The sequence below is a fragment of the Leguminivora glycinivorella genome, chromosome 3, assembly GCF_023078275.1.
Source record: "Leguminivora glycinivorella isolate SPB_JAAS2020 chromosome 3, LegGlyc_1.1, whole genome shotgun sequence".
NCBI classification, from domain to species: domain Eukaryota; kingdom Metazoa; phylum Arthropoda; class Insecta; order Lepidoptera; family Tortricidae; genus Leguminivora; species Leguminivora glycinivorella.
The window spans coordinates 5,336,909-5,358,478 of NC_062973.1; the positions used below are offsets into that span (position 1 = coordinate 5,336,909).

A 21,570-nucleotide genomic window follows, 5' to 3' on the forward strand; every position below is an offset into this window, starting at 1 on the left:
TATATATGCTGAGCACTGGAAAAATAATGAAAAAAAACCGGCCAAGAGCGTGTCGGGCCACGCTCAGTGTAGGGTTCCGTAGTTTTCCGTATTTTTCTCAAAAACTACTGAACCTATCAAGTTCAAAACAATTTTCCTAGAAAGTCTTTATAAAGTTCTACTTTTGTGATTTTTTTCATATTTTTTAAACATAATGGTTCAGAAGTTAGAGGGGGGGGGACGCACTTTTTTTTCTTTAGGAGCGATTATTTCCGAAAATATTAATATTATCAAAAAACGATCTTAGTAAACCCTTATTCATTTTTAAATACCTATCCAACAATATATCAAACGTTGAGGTTGGAATGAAAAAAAATATCAGCCCCCACTTTACATGTAGGGGGGGTACCCTAATAAAACATTTTTTCCATTTTTTATTTTTGCGCTTTGTTGGCGTGATTGATATACATCTTGGTGCCAAATTTCAGCTTTCTAGTGCTAACGGTTACTGAGATTATCCGCGGACGGACGGACGGACAGACAGACATGGCGAAACTATAAGGGTTCCTAGTTGACTACGGAACCCTAAAAATCTATCACCATTTTTTTATTTAATATGAAACAACGTAACTAAAAAAGATGATTTTTAATAGCATATTGAAAAATTCGAATATTGCTTAGTATTTTATCGTGAATGAAAAACTGTACTAAATCTACTATTGATTCAATGTTTGTGATGCTTGGAAAAAAATCCATCACCAGGCAAAGAAGGGTTAAATATAAACGACACGAAGTTTAATTCGAACACAACAGTTCACAATTGCGAGCAGCGGTGACCCACCGCCAGTTTTGGCGGCGCGGCGACGCGCCGCAAAAATTCTGCGTTGCGGTGCCGCGCCGCGAGTTTTTGCGGTGCGTTGACGCACCGCGAGTTCTTGCGTCGCGGTGCCGCGCCGCAGATTTCCTGCCGCAAAAACTGGCGGCGCGGCAACGCAACGCAGAATTTTTGCGGTGCGTCGCCGCAACGCGCCCATGTGGCCAGGCCCTAACAGGAATCGCATGTTAAAAACCTTTGACAGAACAAAACAGAACAATTCAACAAGAATTCAATGAAAACTTCCTGTAATAATTAGCCTTAGTAAACCTTAATTTAGAAACACTAGTCCTTAATATTTCAACTTATAACCGAGCTCATAAAACCCGGCAGCCTTCAAACCAAGGGTGAACAGGGCATCTTCTAGGCGAGCTCACTCCATCTTTGGCCGTCTTTGCCCTTGGCTAGTCTGTGGCCAATAGTAAGCCCATTTATAATAATAATAAAACATCTAATTGCCGTGATTTTAACGAATCTTAAAAAATACATTTTACTCGCTTTATCATCAAATTCAAGTAGGTATTTAAACCTAATAATAAATTAAATCATCATAAAAATAATAGTATTATATTGAAAAAAATATATTAAAATATCGAAAATATTGGGAATACTAAAAGCATTATGGGGTTCTTCAAAAAAGGAGTGTACAAGTTTCTAATGGGTTGGCAACGCGCATGTGACACCCCTTGAGTTGTAGGCATCCATAGATTACGGTGTCCGCTTTCCATCAGGCGGGCCGTATATCTGTTTGCCATCGACGTGGTATAAAAATATCACGTTTAGATTTAGAATCGTAACTGACGTTTCGCGCAGACGTTTTGAAGAATTAATTATTAATTATCATAGGCACGTGGAGCTACCAAGACAGATAGATTAGGATTGGAAGCCTGAATTCGCTAGGGTGATCACTTTGCCCGGACTTCCCCTATGTATATATGTGCATAAATAGTATAAATCATTGGATACTAGACATAATATGGTCACATTTCGCCGGGGTTTTTACTATAACACCAGCTATTGAAAAAATCGTATATAATGGACATCGTGCGGCTTACGATATTTCTTGTGAGTTTTTTTCATTTTTTTATTTGTTACTTTTTATCTGTAAGGTTTTTTCGTAATGGGTATCTATTTTATAAATTGTTAAATTAAAAACTAGTTTACCGTAGATATCTCTCATAAAACTAAGTTTTTTTTGCCGAAACAAGGTATTTTGTAAAGTAGTAAGTACTTAATACAATATATACAATATTGTATATATTGTATATTGTATTGTATTCCTTTATTTCAGACAAACAGTCCATATTGTTACATTACGTTACATTATTTAAAAAATTACAAATTACACTTTTTAAAGATTAAAGCTATAAAATTCAATAATTAATTTAAAATCAAAACTACAATTAAAACAAAAAAAAAATTGGTGAAAAATGTATTTTGCCGTAATCTACAGAGTGGGGCCTGTAACAAAGGCGAATAATTGAACTCTAGGCTATCCTCCTTATACTGATCAACATTTGTTCGGCGACTTTTAAAAATAACTTGTATTTTGATTTTTATCACCCTTGAAAGTTTTTTCTAAGAGGTAATGTATTGCGAATTCTGTTAAGTCTAAAGTGTGACAGACAACGTCAATGACAACAATAATGGCGTACATTAAAGCTAATATTTATTTTGTATGAAAAAATAAAAATTTAAAGACTTCATAATTTTTAAAAGTCACTGAACAAATGTTGATCGGTATAAAGAGAATAGCTTACAGTTCAATTCTTCGCCTTTGTTACAGGCCCCACTCTGTATATAAATCCTGCGACATTTTTGTGTTCTAGTGTCACGTAAAACTATATCATTTTCGTTCGTAGCGATTACAAGTTATAATAGAAAACTCAAAAAATAATCCTTTAAAAGTGAAAATAATTATCAAAATTTTACATCTTCGATTTACAAAAATTCTACTACCCTTGATTTTGATACTAAAACAGCAACCTTACATAATTGAACCTGACACCTGACACAGATACGATAGCGAGGACCGATTGACCTCACCAAGCACTGAATTAAAAAAAAAAGCTTACACAGATTAACTTAACCCCAAACTAGCTTGTACTATGGGTTAACACCCATACGCCGAAACACTTACGCCGTGGCTTGCGTGGGCGACGGTCGCGCGACTATCGCGGTCACGGCGATGCGACGCATACGAATTCAAACCTTATAGATATGGAAGTAGACGATGCGATGAGACGCGACGGCGACGGTCGCGCGACCGTCGCCCACGCAAGACACGGCGTTACATACGATATACTTAAAGTTGTGTAAAAGAAAAACTTTTTCATCACACCAACTGGTAAGGGCTTACTTTGCTATTCGAAAACACATAGCAAAATTGCATTTTATCCACAAGAGTGCAAAGTAATTTCATAGATGTCATAAGCTGACTGGTAGAATTTACCAATAAATGATGATTTTGAATCATACAGTTTTTTTTTATAGGACATTCTCACACAGATTGACTGAGGCCCACGGTAAGCTCAAGAAGGCTTGTGTTGTGGGTACTCAGACAACGATATATATAATATATAAATACTTATATATATAGAAAACATCCAGGACTCAGGAACAAATATCTGTGCTCATCACACAAATAAATGCCCTTACCGGGATTCGAACCCGGGACCGCGTATATTGAATAGATTGATGGATGTGATTTAGTTTGATGTTTTTAAGTCAGTATTTTGATCGTGTTTGTGTGGTGAAAAATTTTGTGTTTCACTAGGTGGCCGGGAAACCCGAGCAAGCGAAAGATTCCAATATTGAACCGCGAGCGTAGCAAGAAAAAAAATTTTGGCTGTTCCATAGAAATAAGCGGCATCATGACAGCCGAAATGCCCAAAATGCATGAAACAGCCCATTTTTTTTTGCGATTTCAGCATTGGTCCCATAATAAAAGTTGTACATTATGCAAAGAGTCACTATGAAAATTTTAAACGGTCCTTTTCATGCCCATGCCAAATCTTGGGATTAGTTGTCAAAACGGACCCCAGGCTCCCATGAGCCGTGGCAAATGCCGGGATAACGCAAGGAGGATGATGATGTCCATGTAGGTACATAGAGAATGTTCATGGTACAATCCTTTACCATTTACCTCAAGGAATTTTGCCATATAAATAGGATAAACTTGCCCGTGTGGTGACGGGTTAAGAATTTCACCACCCCCTTTCTTCCCGTGGGTGTCGTAGAAGGCGACTATGGGATATGGGTTAAATTGTGGCGTAGGCGAGAGGCTGGCAACCTGTCACTGCAATGTCACAGTTTCGTTTTCTTTCAACCCCTTATTTGCCAAGAGTGGCACTGAAACTTTAGTAGTTTCATGTGTTCTGCCTACCCCTATATGGGATACAGGCGTGATTGTATGTATGTATGTAAATAGGATAAACAGAGAGAAGGTAAACACGGTATAATGAATTATCTGTACCAAGTAATGTTTCATAACAAATGATATAAAATTAATTAAGATTATTAACCATTTACGGGAAGTAAACAGGATGATTTTTGTCCCTGTCTGTAGGTAATTATTATTAAGCATTTTATTTTCCGTATTGCATTTGCGTAACATATTAGACCATTGTGTGACCATATAAGGCGTTGGAATAAATGCAATCCTACATAGACGTGTGACAAATTCGGTACTTCCTGTAGGTACAGTCAACCAAAAAAGTGGTTTACCACTTTTCGACCTTATGGGTCTGAAATAGAGTCGAAAAGTGGTAAACCACTTTCTTGGCTGACTGTAGTACCCACGTACATTTATCGTATATATATTTTTTTAATAATTTCATTAGAAAAGGTTTCTGTAATTATGAATTCTCATTTAGTATCGGGATTTAGAATAGAATAGAATAGAATATTTTTTTATTCGTAAGCACTTAACAACGACGATAACAATATAATATACACAAAAATTAACCCTAGTGTTTAAATAGCGCACTGTTCTACATAAATCCCGCGACTCTGAAAATAAATGACATATAAAGAGAGAGAGAGAACGAGATTCGCGGCCGAGAACCTCGGTCGGACCTTAATGTATAACAATAAATTTAGAGGTTATTTTATCGCTTTCGAGTCGTGAGTGACTTTAAATTCTTTAAAAAATACGTAGTACATAAAATTACTAAAGTCAATAGATCGAAAAGAGGCAAAAGTCCATTCTGTCATAGACGCGAAGTATTACAATATCGGGTTTTTCCAATGGTTCATAGTATAGACTAGGGACTTCACATAAGCATCTAGGATTCTAGGAATAATGATAGAAATTAGTAGCGGATGTGTGCTGATTTGCTGAAGCGATTTTTTCGCGCCGCGTGACTTGTACCCACTTTTCATTAAAGTTATAATTACCTACGGTAATGTGTTTAACAGTTTAAATCATTATTTCATTCAATCGAATTTCTTGTCGTAAACAATTACAATATACACAAGGAAGTTCAAAGTTTTAAACAATACTTCAATGAGTGATTCGCATTCGTTAGCCGTTGTAAAGTCTAACATTTAAGATTGTCTGTTATTGCATTATTGCTTGATTTTTGATTATCTAAACCAATGAATTAGGTAGTAATAACAGTTACTCTTTTATACAATCAGTAAATTTTTAGGGTTCCGTGGTCAAAATACGAACCCTTATAGTTTCGCCATGTCTATCCGTCCGTTCGTCCGTCCGCGGATAATCTCAGTGACTGTTAGCACTAGAAAGCTGAAATTTGGTACCAATATCTGTATTTCAATCGTACCGACAAAGTTGGTGAAATAAAAAGTATAAAAAATGTTTTCTTAGGGAAAAAAATCAGAAAAGTAGAACTTACTTTCTAGGAAAATTATTTTGAACTTGATAGGTTAAACAGTTTTTGAAAAAAATACGGGAAACTACGGAACACTGAGCGTGACCCGACACGCTTTTGGCCGTTTTTTTGTATTTGTCTTCATATGTGTATGTAACCACAATGCATGCGTCAATAATTGGCATGTGTATACGTCTATTGCAAGCGAGCAGGATAAATGGTTTACTATAAAAAGGGTAAGTATCCATAGCGGAGGAACATTGTCCAGACATCTGTCCGCGGGGACGCACCACCAACCTGAAGAATAACCGTATAAAATGGACTTCGTGCCGTTTACGTTATTTTTCGTAAGTACATTACTCTCTTTATTCATCCCTAATGTTGTCATTGGTTTTATTTACAATATGTATTTAAGTATATTAAAATTTTGAAAAAAAAAACATTCATGAAACATGGCTAAGAACACTCCCGACTAACTCAGCTTTCAAACAAAAAAAAAACTAAATCTAAATCGGTTCATCCGTTCGGGAGCTACGATGCCACAGACAGACACACACACACACAGCAGACAGACAGACAGACAAATAGACAGACAGGTCAAGCTTATAATACCCCATCGTTTTTGCGTCGGTCGGGGGTTAAAAGTGGGTACAATATATAAACACATGATGTGGAGTTTTTCAAGAAGCAGGTACATACTTATAGAGTTCTCAAAGGTCGGCAACGCATAATTGGCTCCCCAGGGTGGCTAGCCGAATGGCACAATCGCTCACGAAACACACCACGCCACTTTCTCCGACGCCAAACGAAAGCGATACGCCGCTGGCTCTGTCGCGCCAATACGCAAGCGCGATAGAGATAGATATCTACTAGCGCTTCGTTTCGTGAGCGTTTCATGAGCGATTGTGCCATTCGGCTAGCCACCCTGATGTTGCTTATGTTCATGGGCGGCGATGACTGCTTCCCACCATGCGGCTCGTCTGCTCGTTTGCTCATCTGCATCATACATAAAAAACATAAAACAACGACGCAGGATCGGGCCCTGCGGGCATATTTTTGAGTCTCACGCGTTCGAATCCAGAAAATTGTCACTGAAAATAATAAGCAAGTCACCGTTTTCAACCGGTATTTTAGTGACAAAATCCCGTATGCGAGATTCAAAAATCACCCCCCTGGTGGTAAGGGCCGCAGAGGGAGGATCCAAGACTGTTGGTTTCTGGGTCTGACTTCTTAATCTCATCATCATCCTCCTTGCGTTATCCCGGCATTTGCCACGGCTCATGGGAGCCTGGGGTCCGCTTTGACAACTAAACCCAAGATTTAGCGTAGGCACTAGTTTTTACAGAAGCGACTGCCATCTGACCTTCCAACCCCGAAGGGTAACTAGACCTTATTGGAATTAGTCCGGTTTCCTCACGATGTTTTCCTTCACCGAAAAGCGACTGGCCAATATCAAGTGACATTAGAAAAGGAACACCTATTATTAGATACTCAAACAACGACGAAACTCTGACATGAGACCATTCGTTAAAACAACTATCGAGTTAATGATATTGAACTTCTTTTTTTTTTAACTTCTGATTAGCAGAAACGTCTGCAATCGATGCCACTAGGCTTAGAATAAATTTAAAAGTGGAAAATGTCTGCCTTGGGTGAGACTTGAACTCACGGCCTCTGGATCAATATTCCAGCGCTCTGCCAACTGAGCCACCAAGACTTCAACCAAGCCAGCGAAATTTTTCCACTACTAAGGTCAATGGGACCCGTAGCGACATCTACCGTAAGAGTGTTGAACTTCTTGTTTTCTTTCCAGATGGTTTCTCTGCTGAGCTTCCAAATATGTATTGGAAAGCCAGCGATTACAAAAGACAGCAAAACATGGCCCTGCCCAAAAAACCATGCCTTCTGCACTGTGAAGCCTGACGACTACCCCTCGAGAGAAAAATTAATACGGCTGTACAACGTAAGTTATGAGTTATGACTTACGTTACAAGATATTATGTCTTGCAATATATTTTAGACAAAGATTTCATTAAGCTTCATCAATACTGCAGCGTCCAACTAAGCTCTGAGCCATCAAGACTTTAACCAATCCAGCGTAATTTCCACTATTTAATATTGTAACCGGGACTTAGTCGCGTATACCTAAGTTCTCAACAAACCTCCGATGTTTCAAGGACGGCGTTATCCCCGTGGTCTCGGAGCAGATTGGCAAAAGTTGACATCAACATCTTCTAGTTGTACGAGTTTTTCGAACTATCCGCACTTGGTCCTGACCTGACTTAGCCACTTGAACGTTTTGCGCACTGGGGATGTCAACTTTTTGTCAAACAACACTCACAATATTCGGTTTTTCAACCGGCGATACCTGTTTCCGTTTACATTTATTATTGACTGGGTTCCATGTGAATTTTGTTTAGGTGATTTTTACCTTACCTTAAAATTATGTCATGTGTACGCATAACTTTCAGTTTTTTTTTTGTTTCAGACGTTTAAAGATAAGGTTCCGAAACTGAATGAAACCAGTGACCGCCAGGGAGGAAAATCTGACTGCGCCGCTTATGATTATTTGGTAATCAATAGAATCCTCGTTGCGTATAATTATAGTGTTTTTTTTTATATAGAAAGTTTCTTACAATGACCTGCAGACAGGGTTAGCTTGGTTAGCACATAACATTCTCTCACGCCAATCAATCACGCTAACCCTGCTTAGGGTCCTACACTAACCGTCGTCGCAACACATTTTTTGACGATCGGGCTGACGTGCCTAAATTGCCTGTTTTAATTAAATGAAATGAAAAATGAATGCAAGTGTCGTAATCCCGTTAATAACAAAAAGTTAATCTTAGTTATTAATAAATACAAAATTAATTAAATAATTTCCCTTCCCTTTTTTGTTGACAGGTGGAAGAGTATTACATGATCATTGATCAGAACAAAAATATAAGATATGTACTATATCTTCCAGGATACTTCACATTTCCGTTAAACGTCCAAGAATGTAGACCGGAGTAAGTATTACGTACCTAAGACCACAGAATATATAATAGTATAAGTACAGAAGGCTCCTTTGATATTCACAAAATGCTGCCATTCTAAATTCTTACCAACATTAAGAGGATACGGTAGCGAAATGCTAAAATGGAAAGGAGCCCCCCTTTCAACTTGGGAATTTTAGTTAAATATACAAGTGTTATTAACTAGATTTATCGAAAAAAAATTGTCCATTAAGAACAACTCAGTTATTTCAAAAGATATTTCAAAAAAATCTTTAAAATCGAGGTTCCGCTCTCGACTCTTTCCTCCTTCAAAACTTAATCAATCGGAACGAAATTTGAGAATCTGAATAACAATGAAATAATCTATGTCGGACCGTTTAGCTTTTTTGGTCCATTGTTACAAATCTTGAGTCTCACACCTTTTTTTGCGCCACAATGAAAAAGGCCGTTTTGGAAATTTTTGATTGGCTCTAGAGTCTTTACGTAAAAAGCAGAATATCAAAAAAATCAAAACGGTCCGACACAGATAAAAATAATAACAATCTGTGTTGAAAAAATCATTGCTCTATCTTCAAAAACCAGGGAGGAAATAGTCGAGAGCGTTTGTATGGAGAATTAACCCCTACCGTACATTGAAGTATAATGTACTACGTACATAGAACAGACGGCGCAAACAAAATCTGGGTAGCAAGCGCGGCAGTGCGGGGCGGGGGGAGGGCGGCTAAATAGTCATACGATGTCAACTCCGCAGAGGCGTCACTTTTGTTTATATTCTGCCTATTTAATTAAATACGTATGGGAACGTGCAAGTTAAATGCAATATTAATTTGTATTAAAATTGTCTGTTTATTTTTTGTTTATGCAAAAAAATAGACAATTTTAAATAACGATTCAAAAAACCCTCTCATTCTGAGGCTTATATCCCCTGAGGTATGTACAGTTGTACCATCAGATATATCGAGGCGACCAGGGTGCTCAAACATCTGAGCTGGCCTCTATTGTCATGGCGTTAGAGGGCATGTTGAGATATTTTTGAGCACTGTGGCCGCGGTCCTGGGTTCGAATCCTGGTAAGGGCATTTATTTATGTGATGAACACAGATATTTGTTCCTGAGTCATGGATGTTTTCTATGCAATAAGTATTAGGTAAGTAGTAAATCATAATTATGTATCGTCTAAGTACCCAAAACACAAGCCTTCTTGATCGAGCTCACAGTGGGACTCAGTCAATCTGTGTATGGACGTCCTATACTATTGTTTATTAATGGCGACTGTAGGTACATAAATTAACTGGTTCAAGGGATCATGGAAAGCTTTCATAAAAAAAACAGCCATATATAGTTATGTACAGATATGATTTTTATTTAATCACCCTTAAATAATATAAGTTTTGTTATCTTTTGCCGCTTTGAAAAATAATTTATTGTCTGATCAGTTTTAGCCTCGTGTTTCATCCATTTCTCCCTGTCTTTAAGGCCCAGACGTGCAAAACCTATAATGAAAAAAGTAAATGAAATTACTTAGAAAATAAATAATAAATCATATTTTTACCTTTTTTCATCCATTAACTTAAGTAAGTTCTTTATATGACTACGCGCCATGCTGCGGAATTGTCATAATATTTTTGGTCAGGCTTTATATTATATTCCGCACATCGCCTTTTACTATCCAAGTATCCACACAATGCACACAACGTCACATCTCTCAATTTTTAGTCTTTGACAAGAGACGCAAAATGGCGTCCACTAAACAATTTGCTCAAATTAAAATTTAAAATGATTATACAATGACTTACCTATAGAAAGTTACTCCTTTTCACTTCGACGTATTGCTTGAATTGTTAGTGCAATATCGCATCACACATGAGGGCATATTTAAATTATTTAACCAGTTTTTATCCTGTTTCGTTTTAAAACATATTACGACCGCCGCGCTTCGGTACTCGTAAGCGACTGAGTGACGTGCGGCCGGCCGGCCGCAGTTGAACGGAACACGGCAGTGATGGGCGATGTCTTCTCTATACGTAGTAGTAATAGCTCAATGCTACCGTATCGTCTTAACAAACGAACCGCACGCGAGCAGCTGACACTGAATTTTTTTGCGACACATAATTATTCTAATGTAGGTAAGAATTTGGAATGGCAACATTTTGTGAACATCAAAGGATTGAACGTTCTGTATTTAATATTGTTCTACTTATTATGTATTCTGCCAATACTGAGAGTTCTTTTAAAAAGTCACTTAGAAATTACACTACCTGTAATCAAATAATTCATCCAAAATGAAAAGTGAGGCCGAGAAAACCTATTTCGATCAAAAATTACCAACTTCGGTTTATGCATCAATAGCATTCAATTTTCGTTCCACATTTCGATGGGACAGAAATAAAAATAATCGATAAAAAAGAATATACAATAGTACCGACATTATCAAAAATAGTTGAATCTGTCTTGTCGTCCCATCTAATGAGTCACGTGGAATCGAACAACCTGCTTACGAACAACCAATTTGCGTACAGGCAGAAAATGTCAACCACCTCCGCGGCGTACAGGATGTTCGATTGCATCGTGACTGGGATGGACGATAGGAATAAAATGGCTGGAATATTGTGTGATCTGTCGAAGGCATTTGACGTAATAGATCACAAGTTGTTATTGAATAAGTTAACCTTTTATGGCGTCCAAAACCAAGCACACTCACTGTTTTCGTCCTTTTTGTCAGGCCGCAAACAAGTAGTCAAAATACTTGCGGAAGGAAAGCAGTTGCAATCTGACGTGGGGGATATAAATATTGGTATTCCGAAGGGCTCAGCCCTCGGAAACACATTATTTCTGTTATTTATAAATGACCTGCCGTCGAACATTGCAACTGGTTTGTCTGTATTGTTTGCGGATGACACCACTGTGTTGGTAAGTGCAGACCCTTACGACCAGCTGAGCATAAAGATCAGCGATGCGTGTACCGAGTTACAAACTTGGTTTTCAGCAAATGGGCTCTTACTTAACTGCACCAAATCAAATGTAATGCTGTTCTCTGGTCGGAGGGTCCCACTGCCACCGTGTATGGCTAGCTGTCCGATGCCACTATGCAACGAGAGTAAGTTCCTTGGCTTTATGGTCGACTCTAATCTGAATTGGAAGTGCCACGTCGACAGTGTTTGTAGTAGGTTGGGTAGTGCTGTCTTTGCGTTGCGAAAACTAAAACCACTTATTTCGAGTGAAGCTCTAAAACAGGTGTACTTTGCTCATTTTCACTCCATCATGTCTTACGGTACGCTTATCTGGGGCAACTCTACAGACGCTAACAGGGTCCTCCTAATACAAAAAGAGGCATTAAGGACACTTGTTGGAGTGAAATGCCGATACCCCTGCAGAGAACTTTTTGTTTCGCAGCGTATATTGACTCACTACTCACAACACATGTTCGAAGTACTCATGTTCGTGCGCAACAACATAAGTCAATTTAAACGAGTACACTGTCCGGGGAAACTGCTACGATCAACAGGACGCCTAAAAAGTGTCCCTCGTCGCATGGCACTTTCAACAAGGAACCCTCGTGTCATCGGACCGACTTATTTCGAGCACCTACCCGCCGAACTAAGAAATGAGCCAAGTGACGAAACATTCAGGCGTCAATTGAGAAACCTTTTGGTGAAAAATCCTCTATACTCAATAAAAGAGTATATGGAATTGAAATTTTGATGATTTGTTGTTGTTATTATTATTAATTGCTAATGTTTTATTTTTGATATTTTTTACGTAAATGACGATCCTTATTGGGAGATTTAATTTTATTTAAGATTGTTATTTTTATACTTATTTTTGTTGACGATTCTTATTGGGAGATATTATTTTTACATTGAAATTTAATAATGACATTATATTTTCATCTTTTATCTTTGTGTGTGACATTCCTTTAATAATCGATTTGTATTTTGATTTGTAAGTATTTACATACTTATGTTAATTAATTTTTAATTTTAATTTTTATTAATTTGTTTTTATTGTTAAATTTTGGAAAATGACGATCCTTATTGGGGGACACAATATGATGATTTATTATTAATATTATTCCTGTTATCTCTAAGTTTTTAATTTTATGACGATCATGATGGGAATTCTTATATTTTTGTACAGAAACACAAACTTATATTGTAATTTTTTTCGTGAAATAAATCATCTATCATCTATCTATCTATCTATAATCTTAATATTTAATTACTACCTTTCTATCTACATTTTATTATTTCTAATTTCAGTGCGCCCAGAAAGATCGAGCTGGAACTGACACACAGGCGATGCGAGACCGGTTACTCGGACCGCGTGTTTTTCGTGCTGACGGACGACCTGGAGGGGCTGGAGACCGCGAGGTCCGCCACGGGAATACCGACGAGCTGTACAGCTGTTCAATATGACGACGATTATTAAAGCAATGATTTTAACTTGTGTTTCATTTACAGGTTGTCCCTAAAACCAACGCCAATACGAAAAGGAGTGACAGGAGCTCTCATTAGCCATCACATTAAGCGAATTTGACCATAATATGTAATGGTTTTTTCAGATATTGGCCGTTTATTTTTAAAACGTAAAGAAAATAAAGTAAAAAAGTAGCACTATCTCGAAATCAATGACATTATAGTAAATAGCCTATCACCCCTTTTCGTTTTGGCGTTGGTTTTAGAGACACCCGTATAGGTAACCTACAGATGTAAACATTATTTTTAAAATGTATTAACGAGTAAATTCATCTTTTACCTTTCTTTAAAATTTGCACCCCAAAAGATCGAGCTGGAACTGACACACAGGCGATGCGAGACCGGTTACTCGGACCGCGTGTTTTTCGTGCTGACGGACGACCTGGAGGGGCTGGAGACCGTGAGGTCCGCCACGGGAATACCGACGAGCTGTACACTTGTACAGCTGTTCAATATGACGACGATTGTTAAAGCAATGATTTTAACTTGTGTTTTATTTATTTATCCATTAAGAACAACTCAGTTAAAGATAACTCGAAAAAATCTTTAAAATCGAAGTTCCGCACTCAACTGTTTCCTCCCACAGAATATATTTGAACGAAATTTGAGAATCTGAATAACGATGACATAATCTGTGTCGGACCGTTTCGATTTTCGGCTAATTATTACCGATCTTGAGTATCACACCTCTTTATGAGCCATATTGAAAAAGGCCGTTTTTAGAAATGTTTGCTTGGCTCTAGCGTCTTTTAAAATATAAGTAGCAAAAAAAATCAAAAAACTGTCCAACACAGATAAAAATATTAATAATCTGTGTTGAAAAAATCATTGCTCTATCTTCAAAAACCAGGGAGGAAATAGTCGAGAGCGTTTGTATGGAGAATTGACCTGTAAATCGTATCGTCTTAAATCGTGAATTAACCTTATACCTACATTCAAAAGAACATTCCTTATACATACTAATACCATATCCCGGCATTTACCACGGCTCATGGGAGCCTGGGGTCCGCTTTGACAACTAATCCAAAGATTTGGCGTAGGCACGAATTTTTACGAAAGCGACTGTCATCTGACCTTCCAGCCCGAACGGTAACTGGGCCTTATTGGAATTAGTCCGGTTTCCTCACGATGTTTTCCCTCACCGAAAAGCGACTGACAAGTATCAAATGACATTTCGCAGCTAAGTTCCGAAAAACTCATTGTTACGAGCCGGGGTTCGAACCCGCGACCTCCGGATCGAAAGTCGCAGGCTCTTACCACTAGATTACCTGCAGCGCTTATACATGCCCACAGGTGTTATTGTATTTTATTTACCTACCGTATCCAGGGGATATACATAACTTTGTTAGATCAAACATTTAAATAGAAAATAGGCGCGTTTTCGCAGAGATAACACTTAAATCCCTTATTTACAGCAATTTTCGTTAAATTACTTAAACCCGTTTCCGAAAACTCCAAAACATACCTAAATATTTGTATCGATATTGTGTGCAAGTAACGCCTACTTTTCGTCCTATTCAAGATATCTAATTATATAAGATAATTATGACTTTTCCATCAGGCGTTAAGCAAGACCCAGATAGATATTAAACGTTATTCATACAGAAACTGTGACTGCAAGTCTGTATTAGCTACCTATTAATTTTGAGTCGTATGTGTGAAAGAAATAACAATAATAAAATTATAAATAACATGATAGAGGCTAGCTTGTAAAGTTTTATGAAGAAAGCGAGAAATAAACAGTTGAAACTGTAACTAAAACATATTTATTATACTCGTACAGTACCTATACGTATTATTATTGTGTAATTTATTGTACCTAAGTTATAACCGGACAATATACAATTATACAGTCATATCACTTCATACGACAAATAATTAATCCTTTTAGATAGCTCACTAGATGGCGTTTCATTGGAAGCTCTCTATAAGCTCACTCCATCGTCGGCCACGTCTTTGCCTTTGGCTTTTCCGTGGTCAAGAGTAAGCCCATTTATAATTAAAAAAAATATTCAAAACAAGCACGTATTTAAAATAATATGTGTTTCATTTAAAAAGCAAAAATAATAAACCTTTGAATTCAGATTCCTTATCGGATTGCAATAATCTAAACATCCAAATTATAAACAAATCAATTATTTTTGTAGTCGGTACCAGCCTTGCTATTTCCTGTTTGCCCCACCCAACCATACGCGCTGGCTGGCCCCGACTCCAAAAAATATTGATTTGTTTATAATTTGGATGTTTAGATTATTGCAATCCGATAAGGAATCTGAATTCAAAGGTTTATTATTTTTTGCTTTTTAGTTTCTCCGTGTTTTGTAACGCGCTTATTTTTGAAGGCGGTTTTATTTTTTGTTAAAAAGTTTATTTAATTATTGTTTTTTAGTGGTTCCTATTGATATTATATGTATCAGTCCGAATATGTGTACAGTAGTGAAAGAATTATCCTTTAACTCCTAACCATTGAGGAGTTGACCTTCCATCATCAGCTCAGCCACATAAAATTATTACCATCAGGCGTAAATACTGGTGTACCTTTGAAAAATCCACTAAAAACATTACATGTGCCTATAACATTTGAAGAGTTCCCTCGATTCCTCCAAGATCCCATCATCAGACCTCGACTTGGTGCCAATGGGACCATCTCGGGGTTATACCCGTTCGATTGAAAAAAAAAATTGAAAATCGGTCCACGACTCTCGGAGATATCGAGTAATATACATACAAAAAAAATTAAAAAATAAAATCAGTCTAATTGAGAACCTCCTCCTTTTTTTGAAGTCGGTTAAAAATGTATGTAATTTTTTATTTATTTTGGCCACCGAAAACGCTGTCAGCGATGTAGTGTCGTCATTGAATTCGAACCTTTGTTGTTTTCGAGTAGAATGGCCTGATGCACAACATGTAAGTAATCTATAGATTAACATGAGTGTGTTGTTTTCGCCTGATTACGTAAAAGTAGGTACCTATACCTACTTTAAAATATTTTTTGCTGTTTTTAAGTCATAATGAAATATGGTAATATTTTATTTCGGTTAATTGGACAGTACTTAATCATATAAGACAGACTATTAAAAAACCGGCCAAGAGCGTGTCGGGCCACGCTCAGTGTAGGGTTCCGTAGTTTTCCGTATTTTTCTCAAAAACTACTGAACCTATCAAGTTCAAAACAATTTTCCTAGAAAGTATTTATAAATTTCTACTTTTGTGAATTTTTTCATATTTTTTAAACATATGGTTCAAAAGTTAGAGGGGGGGGGACGCACTTTTTTTCCTTTAGGAGCGATTATTTCCGAAAATATTAATATTATCAAAAAACGATATTAGTAAACCCTTATTCATTTTTAAATACCTATCCAACAATATATCACACGTTGGGGTTGGAATGAAAAAAAAAATCAGCCCCCACTTTACATGTAGGGGGAGTACCCTAATAAAACATTTTTTTCCATTTTTTATTTTTGCACTTTGTTGGCGTGATTGATATACATATTGGTACCAAATTTCAGCTTTCTAGTGCTAACGGTTACTGAGATTATCCGCGGACGGACGGACGGACGGACGGACGGACAGACAGACATGGCGAAACTATAAGGGTTCCTAGTTGACTACGGAACCCTAAAAAGGTCAAGTAGCCTATTACATATTGCATTGCATTACTATTTATTTCACTTTAAAAGTCCGTCTATATTTCATAGATTTTTGTTTTGTTATATTATCTGTGGTTCTATGACAGCATAGATATAAGGAAGTATTTAATGTCATTGTATGACAGCTGTTATTTTTAATTTCGTCTTAGTTTACATTTAGTTAAAAACAATAGCCCTTTGTTGAATGATATTTAATTGTCAACATAAATATTGACTCACCGCTACTTATTATAACACCCAAATTTAAACATAGGGCACTATTCGAATTTAAAAAATTGCTGATACTGGTGCTCTTGATACGATATGCATCTGTCAGTGCCATCAGAAATTGATTTTCTTTAAAAATAAACGTCATTTTTGACAGTAACCGAACCGTACGTGCGCGTTGCTAGCTATATATAAATATTTTACTTGTCTAATAGTTTGAAATATATAGGTACTTAGTCAAATTTACATCCTCTCTCGTTAACTAGGCACTAAAAGTTACCCAAGACAACAATACCGAATTAATTATCATCCTAATTACTACCCGTGTCGAAAAAAAACCATGTCATCGACCCTTTCAATCCAGATTGCGGCCAACCTTCGGCCAACAGTCTAGCTTCAATTCTTGGACAAAGGGTTGGGAACCTTGGAAGTCCTTTTTTTAATTTTCTTACGTCCACTTGGAAGGCTCGCGAGCGCGTTCAAAACAAAACGACCGCAGCATAGAACCGGCTTCGGTCGAGGTTGGACGTGTTTCGCTGCGTCTCTGTTACCGGCGTTTTAATTGAACTGTGTTGGCGGGAAAACTTTTTTAAATGAACTCTTTGATTTTGTGAAGTGAGTGTTTCATTATATTTGATATTAGTGAAGTGGACCAAGGATTAATTTGGGACTTAGTGATTTTAGTTTTTGTTGTGGTGTAGTGTAAACAAAACTGAAGGCTAGGACTGGACTGGCTTGTTTTTAATCTGGATGAAATAAAAAAAGGAACTGGTGATGGAAACTTTATTTGTGGTAAGTAAAAACACACAATAATCGTACCTACGTACCGTTTAAAATTCTAATTTGATTGAGGTATATTATGTGGCATATAAGGAGGACCCAAAAAAAGTTGTCATTTTTAAAAGGGTTGTTGTTACTATTGTTGTTGACAATTTTAACAATGATTCCATGCCAAACAAGAATAATATGAAATATAATACTTATGTTTTGTTGAAGAAACGTCAAATCATTAGTACTAAATATAGATGTTGTAGTAAAAGTGTACTTAAAACTTAATGTTGTATCCAAGTAACTAGATACTGATTAGTCAAATAAGTTTCCTCCCAAATAATCTCAACATAGTTTTGGGACAGTCTACAGAAAAAGAAAGATGTCAGTCTTCAAAAGGTACACAATAATATAATGACAAATCTATAAACGACATACTGAATAGAACCAAAGTGAGCTGCACGAAAACATAAGAAATAGGCACGCAAGAACGATTTGAGCTATTCTTATCGGTAGCAAAGCAATCACCAATTTGCACGGATTTGAAACGGCAGCCGATTTAGATTTCATGGCATCAAAATAGGCAAGAATTTGATAGATATATATATGATAGGAATAATATATGATACGAGTATATGGTAGTCCATATACTCGTATCATATATTATCTAGCTATGGTACAGAGCATAGGCAGATACTTACTATCTAACATAGATGTTTAACGATACTGTTACTTAGTCCCAAAATTAGCTTATCCGCTATTGTTCCGAAAATTCAATAAGGTCATCATCATCACTTTATCGCCTACTGCTGAGCAATAGCATAGACCTCTCTTCTATAGTAAGCCATTTATTTGTTCTGGTCCTAAGCTTCAGGAATTGCATACAATTTGGTTTATTAATAAATAATCCAATATTATATTATCCAAGTTTCTTCTACGTTGATGGTTAGCAATTCTCAACTCTTCTTCAGAATATTAAAAAAAAACGTAATTTCCTATATCTTCTCGGTGGGTAATGCAATTACAACACCTCTGGTGTTGCAGGTATTCATGGGTGACGGTATTTGCATATCACGATTTGTCTGCTCATTTGCCTCCTACTTCATAAAACTATTCACCAACTCTTTCACACACACTCAATCACTTTAATTCAACCTACATAGGTTGGGCCTTTCTGCGACTGTGTCTACACATTCTCTCGTTGTCCTCAATTTTTTTTGTGTCTCGTCTCGTATTTATAATATGAAGATCTTGATAATGTGTTTGGGCTCAGCTTCTACCCGTGACTATTCTTTTGATACTAGGTTTAATATTGCTGGGGATGAATTCTAATTTAATCTACTTTGACTGACCCATTTTCAATTTATCACGTTGTACAAAATTCAACAAACAAACTATAATTTTGAGACCTCGTCATGAACAGTGTGAATTATAGTTTCTATTTGCAAACCGAATGACAACACAGGTCACACAGGTCAAATAAGTAGTTTGTTTGCTGTCGCCAATGATTAGTCAATGTTTTCCCCATATTTCACACCAAACAAAAATCCTACACACGCCTCCATACAATCAAACAGAAAAGTATGTTGTCTCCAATAAAATACCAGCTTATTCACCTAAAAAGGTGGTGAAGTAATACTTCCCACATGCGTTTAGATTTAGGCCTATTGGGTTGGGCGTCAGTTTATTTCTTGTAGGAGGTCCATGTCCATAGCTACAAAATTATGCTCATCTGATACATCAAAAAGAGGTAAATTATAAGCAATTTGATTTACGAGGTTTCAGATGTGTGTCTTTTCAGGTTAGCAAGTTCGAAAAATTATACATTCCGATGTTTTAGTATTCATCCCATTTAACTTGACCGAATGTGTTTATTTAAGCATTGTATAAAGCCCGGAGAAGGCTTTGACTGGATTCACATGTAAATTTAACAAATGTTAGGAATTTTCCTAACATTTGTTATTATTTAATCGCGGTTTTTGAAATCGGGCGTTCCTGTTCATCATTCGGCAACAAACTATCGGAAAGAAGACTGAAATTTCAACCGAAAACAGGGTAGTGTATGATGGTTGTGTACCTATCCGTCCTGTACCTACTTCTAATCATAAACAACTTAAATAAGCTATCAAGTAGGTCACTTCTGGTCCGCTTCTCCTTCATAGCCTGTTATTAGAGTGCTTCTAAGTAATAACAGGTTAGTAGATGTTACACTGCTGGACAAAAAATAATGGTGTAGTGGGCACGAGCGCATGAGACGCTATTTATGAAATGGACAGGTGAATTCAGGCGGTATTACAATGGTTACAATGTGCATCGCCTCGGTTCTACCAGCCTAGACTAATAAAAATGCAATGGCAATGTGGTTCTATAGTAATATGTTGTCTAATATAAATTAAAAAGTCAATTCTGTAACTCAGGATATCCTAGATCAGAACCGAAAAGTGAAGGTACCCCATTTCTTGTATATTTACTGTATTTCTATTTCTAATTTCGCTCGCAGAACGTTATAAAGCGTAAGATGTACTTTCAAACAGCTTAGATACACAGATAGGTTTCTTTGAATACCATTTAGCAAAAGCTTGGGTCTTGGGTCTGACTGAAAAACCCTTATAGAGAAGATTATTCAGCAAGTAGCAAAAGGGTGTCATTCAACTGACAAGTATGATAAGAATACTGTTGATCGTCCAAACAGTGAAAGAATTAAAAATATCTTAGACTAGACTACTTATGATTAGCAATCTCTTTGTCTGTTACAGCTGATGCTGTACATTCTAATAGACTAGCAAATTTATAAACCAACTCAATTTATCCTCAATCTATCATTCTCTCAATCGTAATTACTATAAACTATTCAACTGAGAATATGATTTATGTTCAGGATAGGATTATGAGATCAAGTTACATGCACAAATGGCTTGCTCTCTTTCCAAATGTAGTGCACTGTGAATACTTGCGCACGCGCCAAAGTCAGGTGGGTATTTTTCTGTTTGACGTATAATTATCTCAATGCTGATTAATGGTATTCGTGCCTCGTGAAACTAGTACATGAGTTTAACAAGTACGTAAAATTATAGGTACTTGTTTATGCTTCTTTGTTTATTTAAGTGCACATTGTAACACGTATGAGAACGCGCATATACTACACCACACATAGATGGCGCCACAAAAAAATGCCTTGTTGCCATCTGTACAATCGCCCTCGAGTAGGGAAATTGTAGTTGAGAAAATCTAACGATCTATGCCAGTGAAAGCGAATCAAATCGAAAGGCCAACTCACCCTGTCTCCGCTCGGCGAACAGCTGGTCGGTACCGACTCTCCTCGATGGCGGGCTGGTGCTGGAGACGTCGCGGTGAGGGCCTTGATCACCTCAATCGACAATTTTAGCGAGTTTTTGATTTTCGCGACGAACGAGCTTGCGCGCAGGGCAGTGAGCAGCCATCAAATCCGATCTACCTTCAACTGGCTTTTATAAATGTCAAATTAATTCGAAGAAACTACCCTACGTACTGTCGCTAATAGATTTGCGTTCCATTTTACGATATACAAAAAAGGACATGAATTTAAAAATACCTAAATATATACCTAAACTAAAGTGAGTATGGTGTCCGGATCGATCATTCCGCCCACCAAATACGAAGTATTTTAAGAATAAGCTAGTCTATGGGTAAAGGGCACACCTTTACCAGAGGTCGTTGTATTAGACCTGACTGTGACCGAAGTGTGGCTACGCGGGAGGTTCCGTCCTTGCCCGGATGCAACGATACTATACGACCAAGTGAC

At 37.1% G+C, this 21,570-nt stretch overlaps 2 protein-coding genes across 3 annotated transcripts in view; both read left to right on the plus strand.

Moving 5' to 3' along the window:
* The first annotated feature begins 1,854 nt into the window (after nucleotides 1-1,854).
* Nucleotides 1,855-13,125, plus strand: LOC125224679. Of its 2 annotated transcripts, none has more exons than XM_048128109.1 (5): nucleotides 1,855-1,918; nucleotides 7,502-7,651; nucleotides 8,177-8,260; nucleotides 8,593-8,699; nucleotides 12,946-13,125. In XM_048128109.1, exons 1-5 carry the CDS (start codon nucleotides 1,889-1,891, stop codon nucleotides 13,112-13,114), a joined length of 540 nt encoding a protein of 179 aa, XP_047984066.1. In that variant the 5' UTR covers nucleotides 1,855-1,888; the 3' UTR covers nucleotides 13,115-13,125. The 2 variants fall into 2 exon arrangements, with proteins under 2 accessions (XP_047984066.1, XP_047984065.1); XM_048128108.1 differs by lacking the exon at nucleotides 1,855-1,918 and adding an exon at nucleotides 5,899-6,035.
* Nucleotides 13,126-17,548: 4,423 nt separating this feature from the next.
* The window catches only part of LOC125242546, a 181,460-nt gene continuing 177,438 nt past the window's right edge, over nucleotides 17,549-21,570 (plus strand). The window contains exon 1 of the mRNA XM_048151299.1: nucleotides 17,549-17,813. The gene's annotated coding sequence lies outside the window, so the exon portion shown is untranslated. The remainder of the gene's footprint in view (nucleotides 17,814-21,570) is intronic.

Coding starts and splice junctions, on each gene's coding strand:
- LOC125224679 (XM_048128109.1), top strand. CDS start 1,889: ATGGACATCGTGCGGCTTACGATATTTCTT. Junction 1,919..7,501: donor TGCGGCTTACGATATTTCTT/GTGAGTTTTTTT, acceptor TTTTCTTTCCAG/ATGGTTTCTCTGCTGAGCTT. Junction 8,261..8,592: donor GCGCCGCTTATGATTATTTG/GTAATCAATAGA, acceptor TTTTGTTGACAG/GTGGAAGAGTATTACATGAT.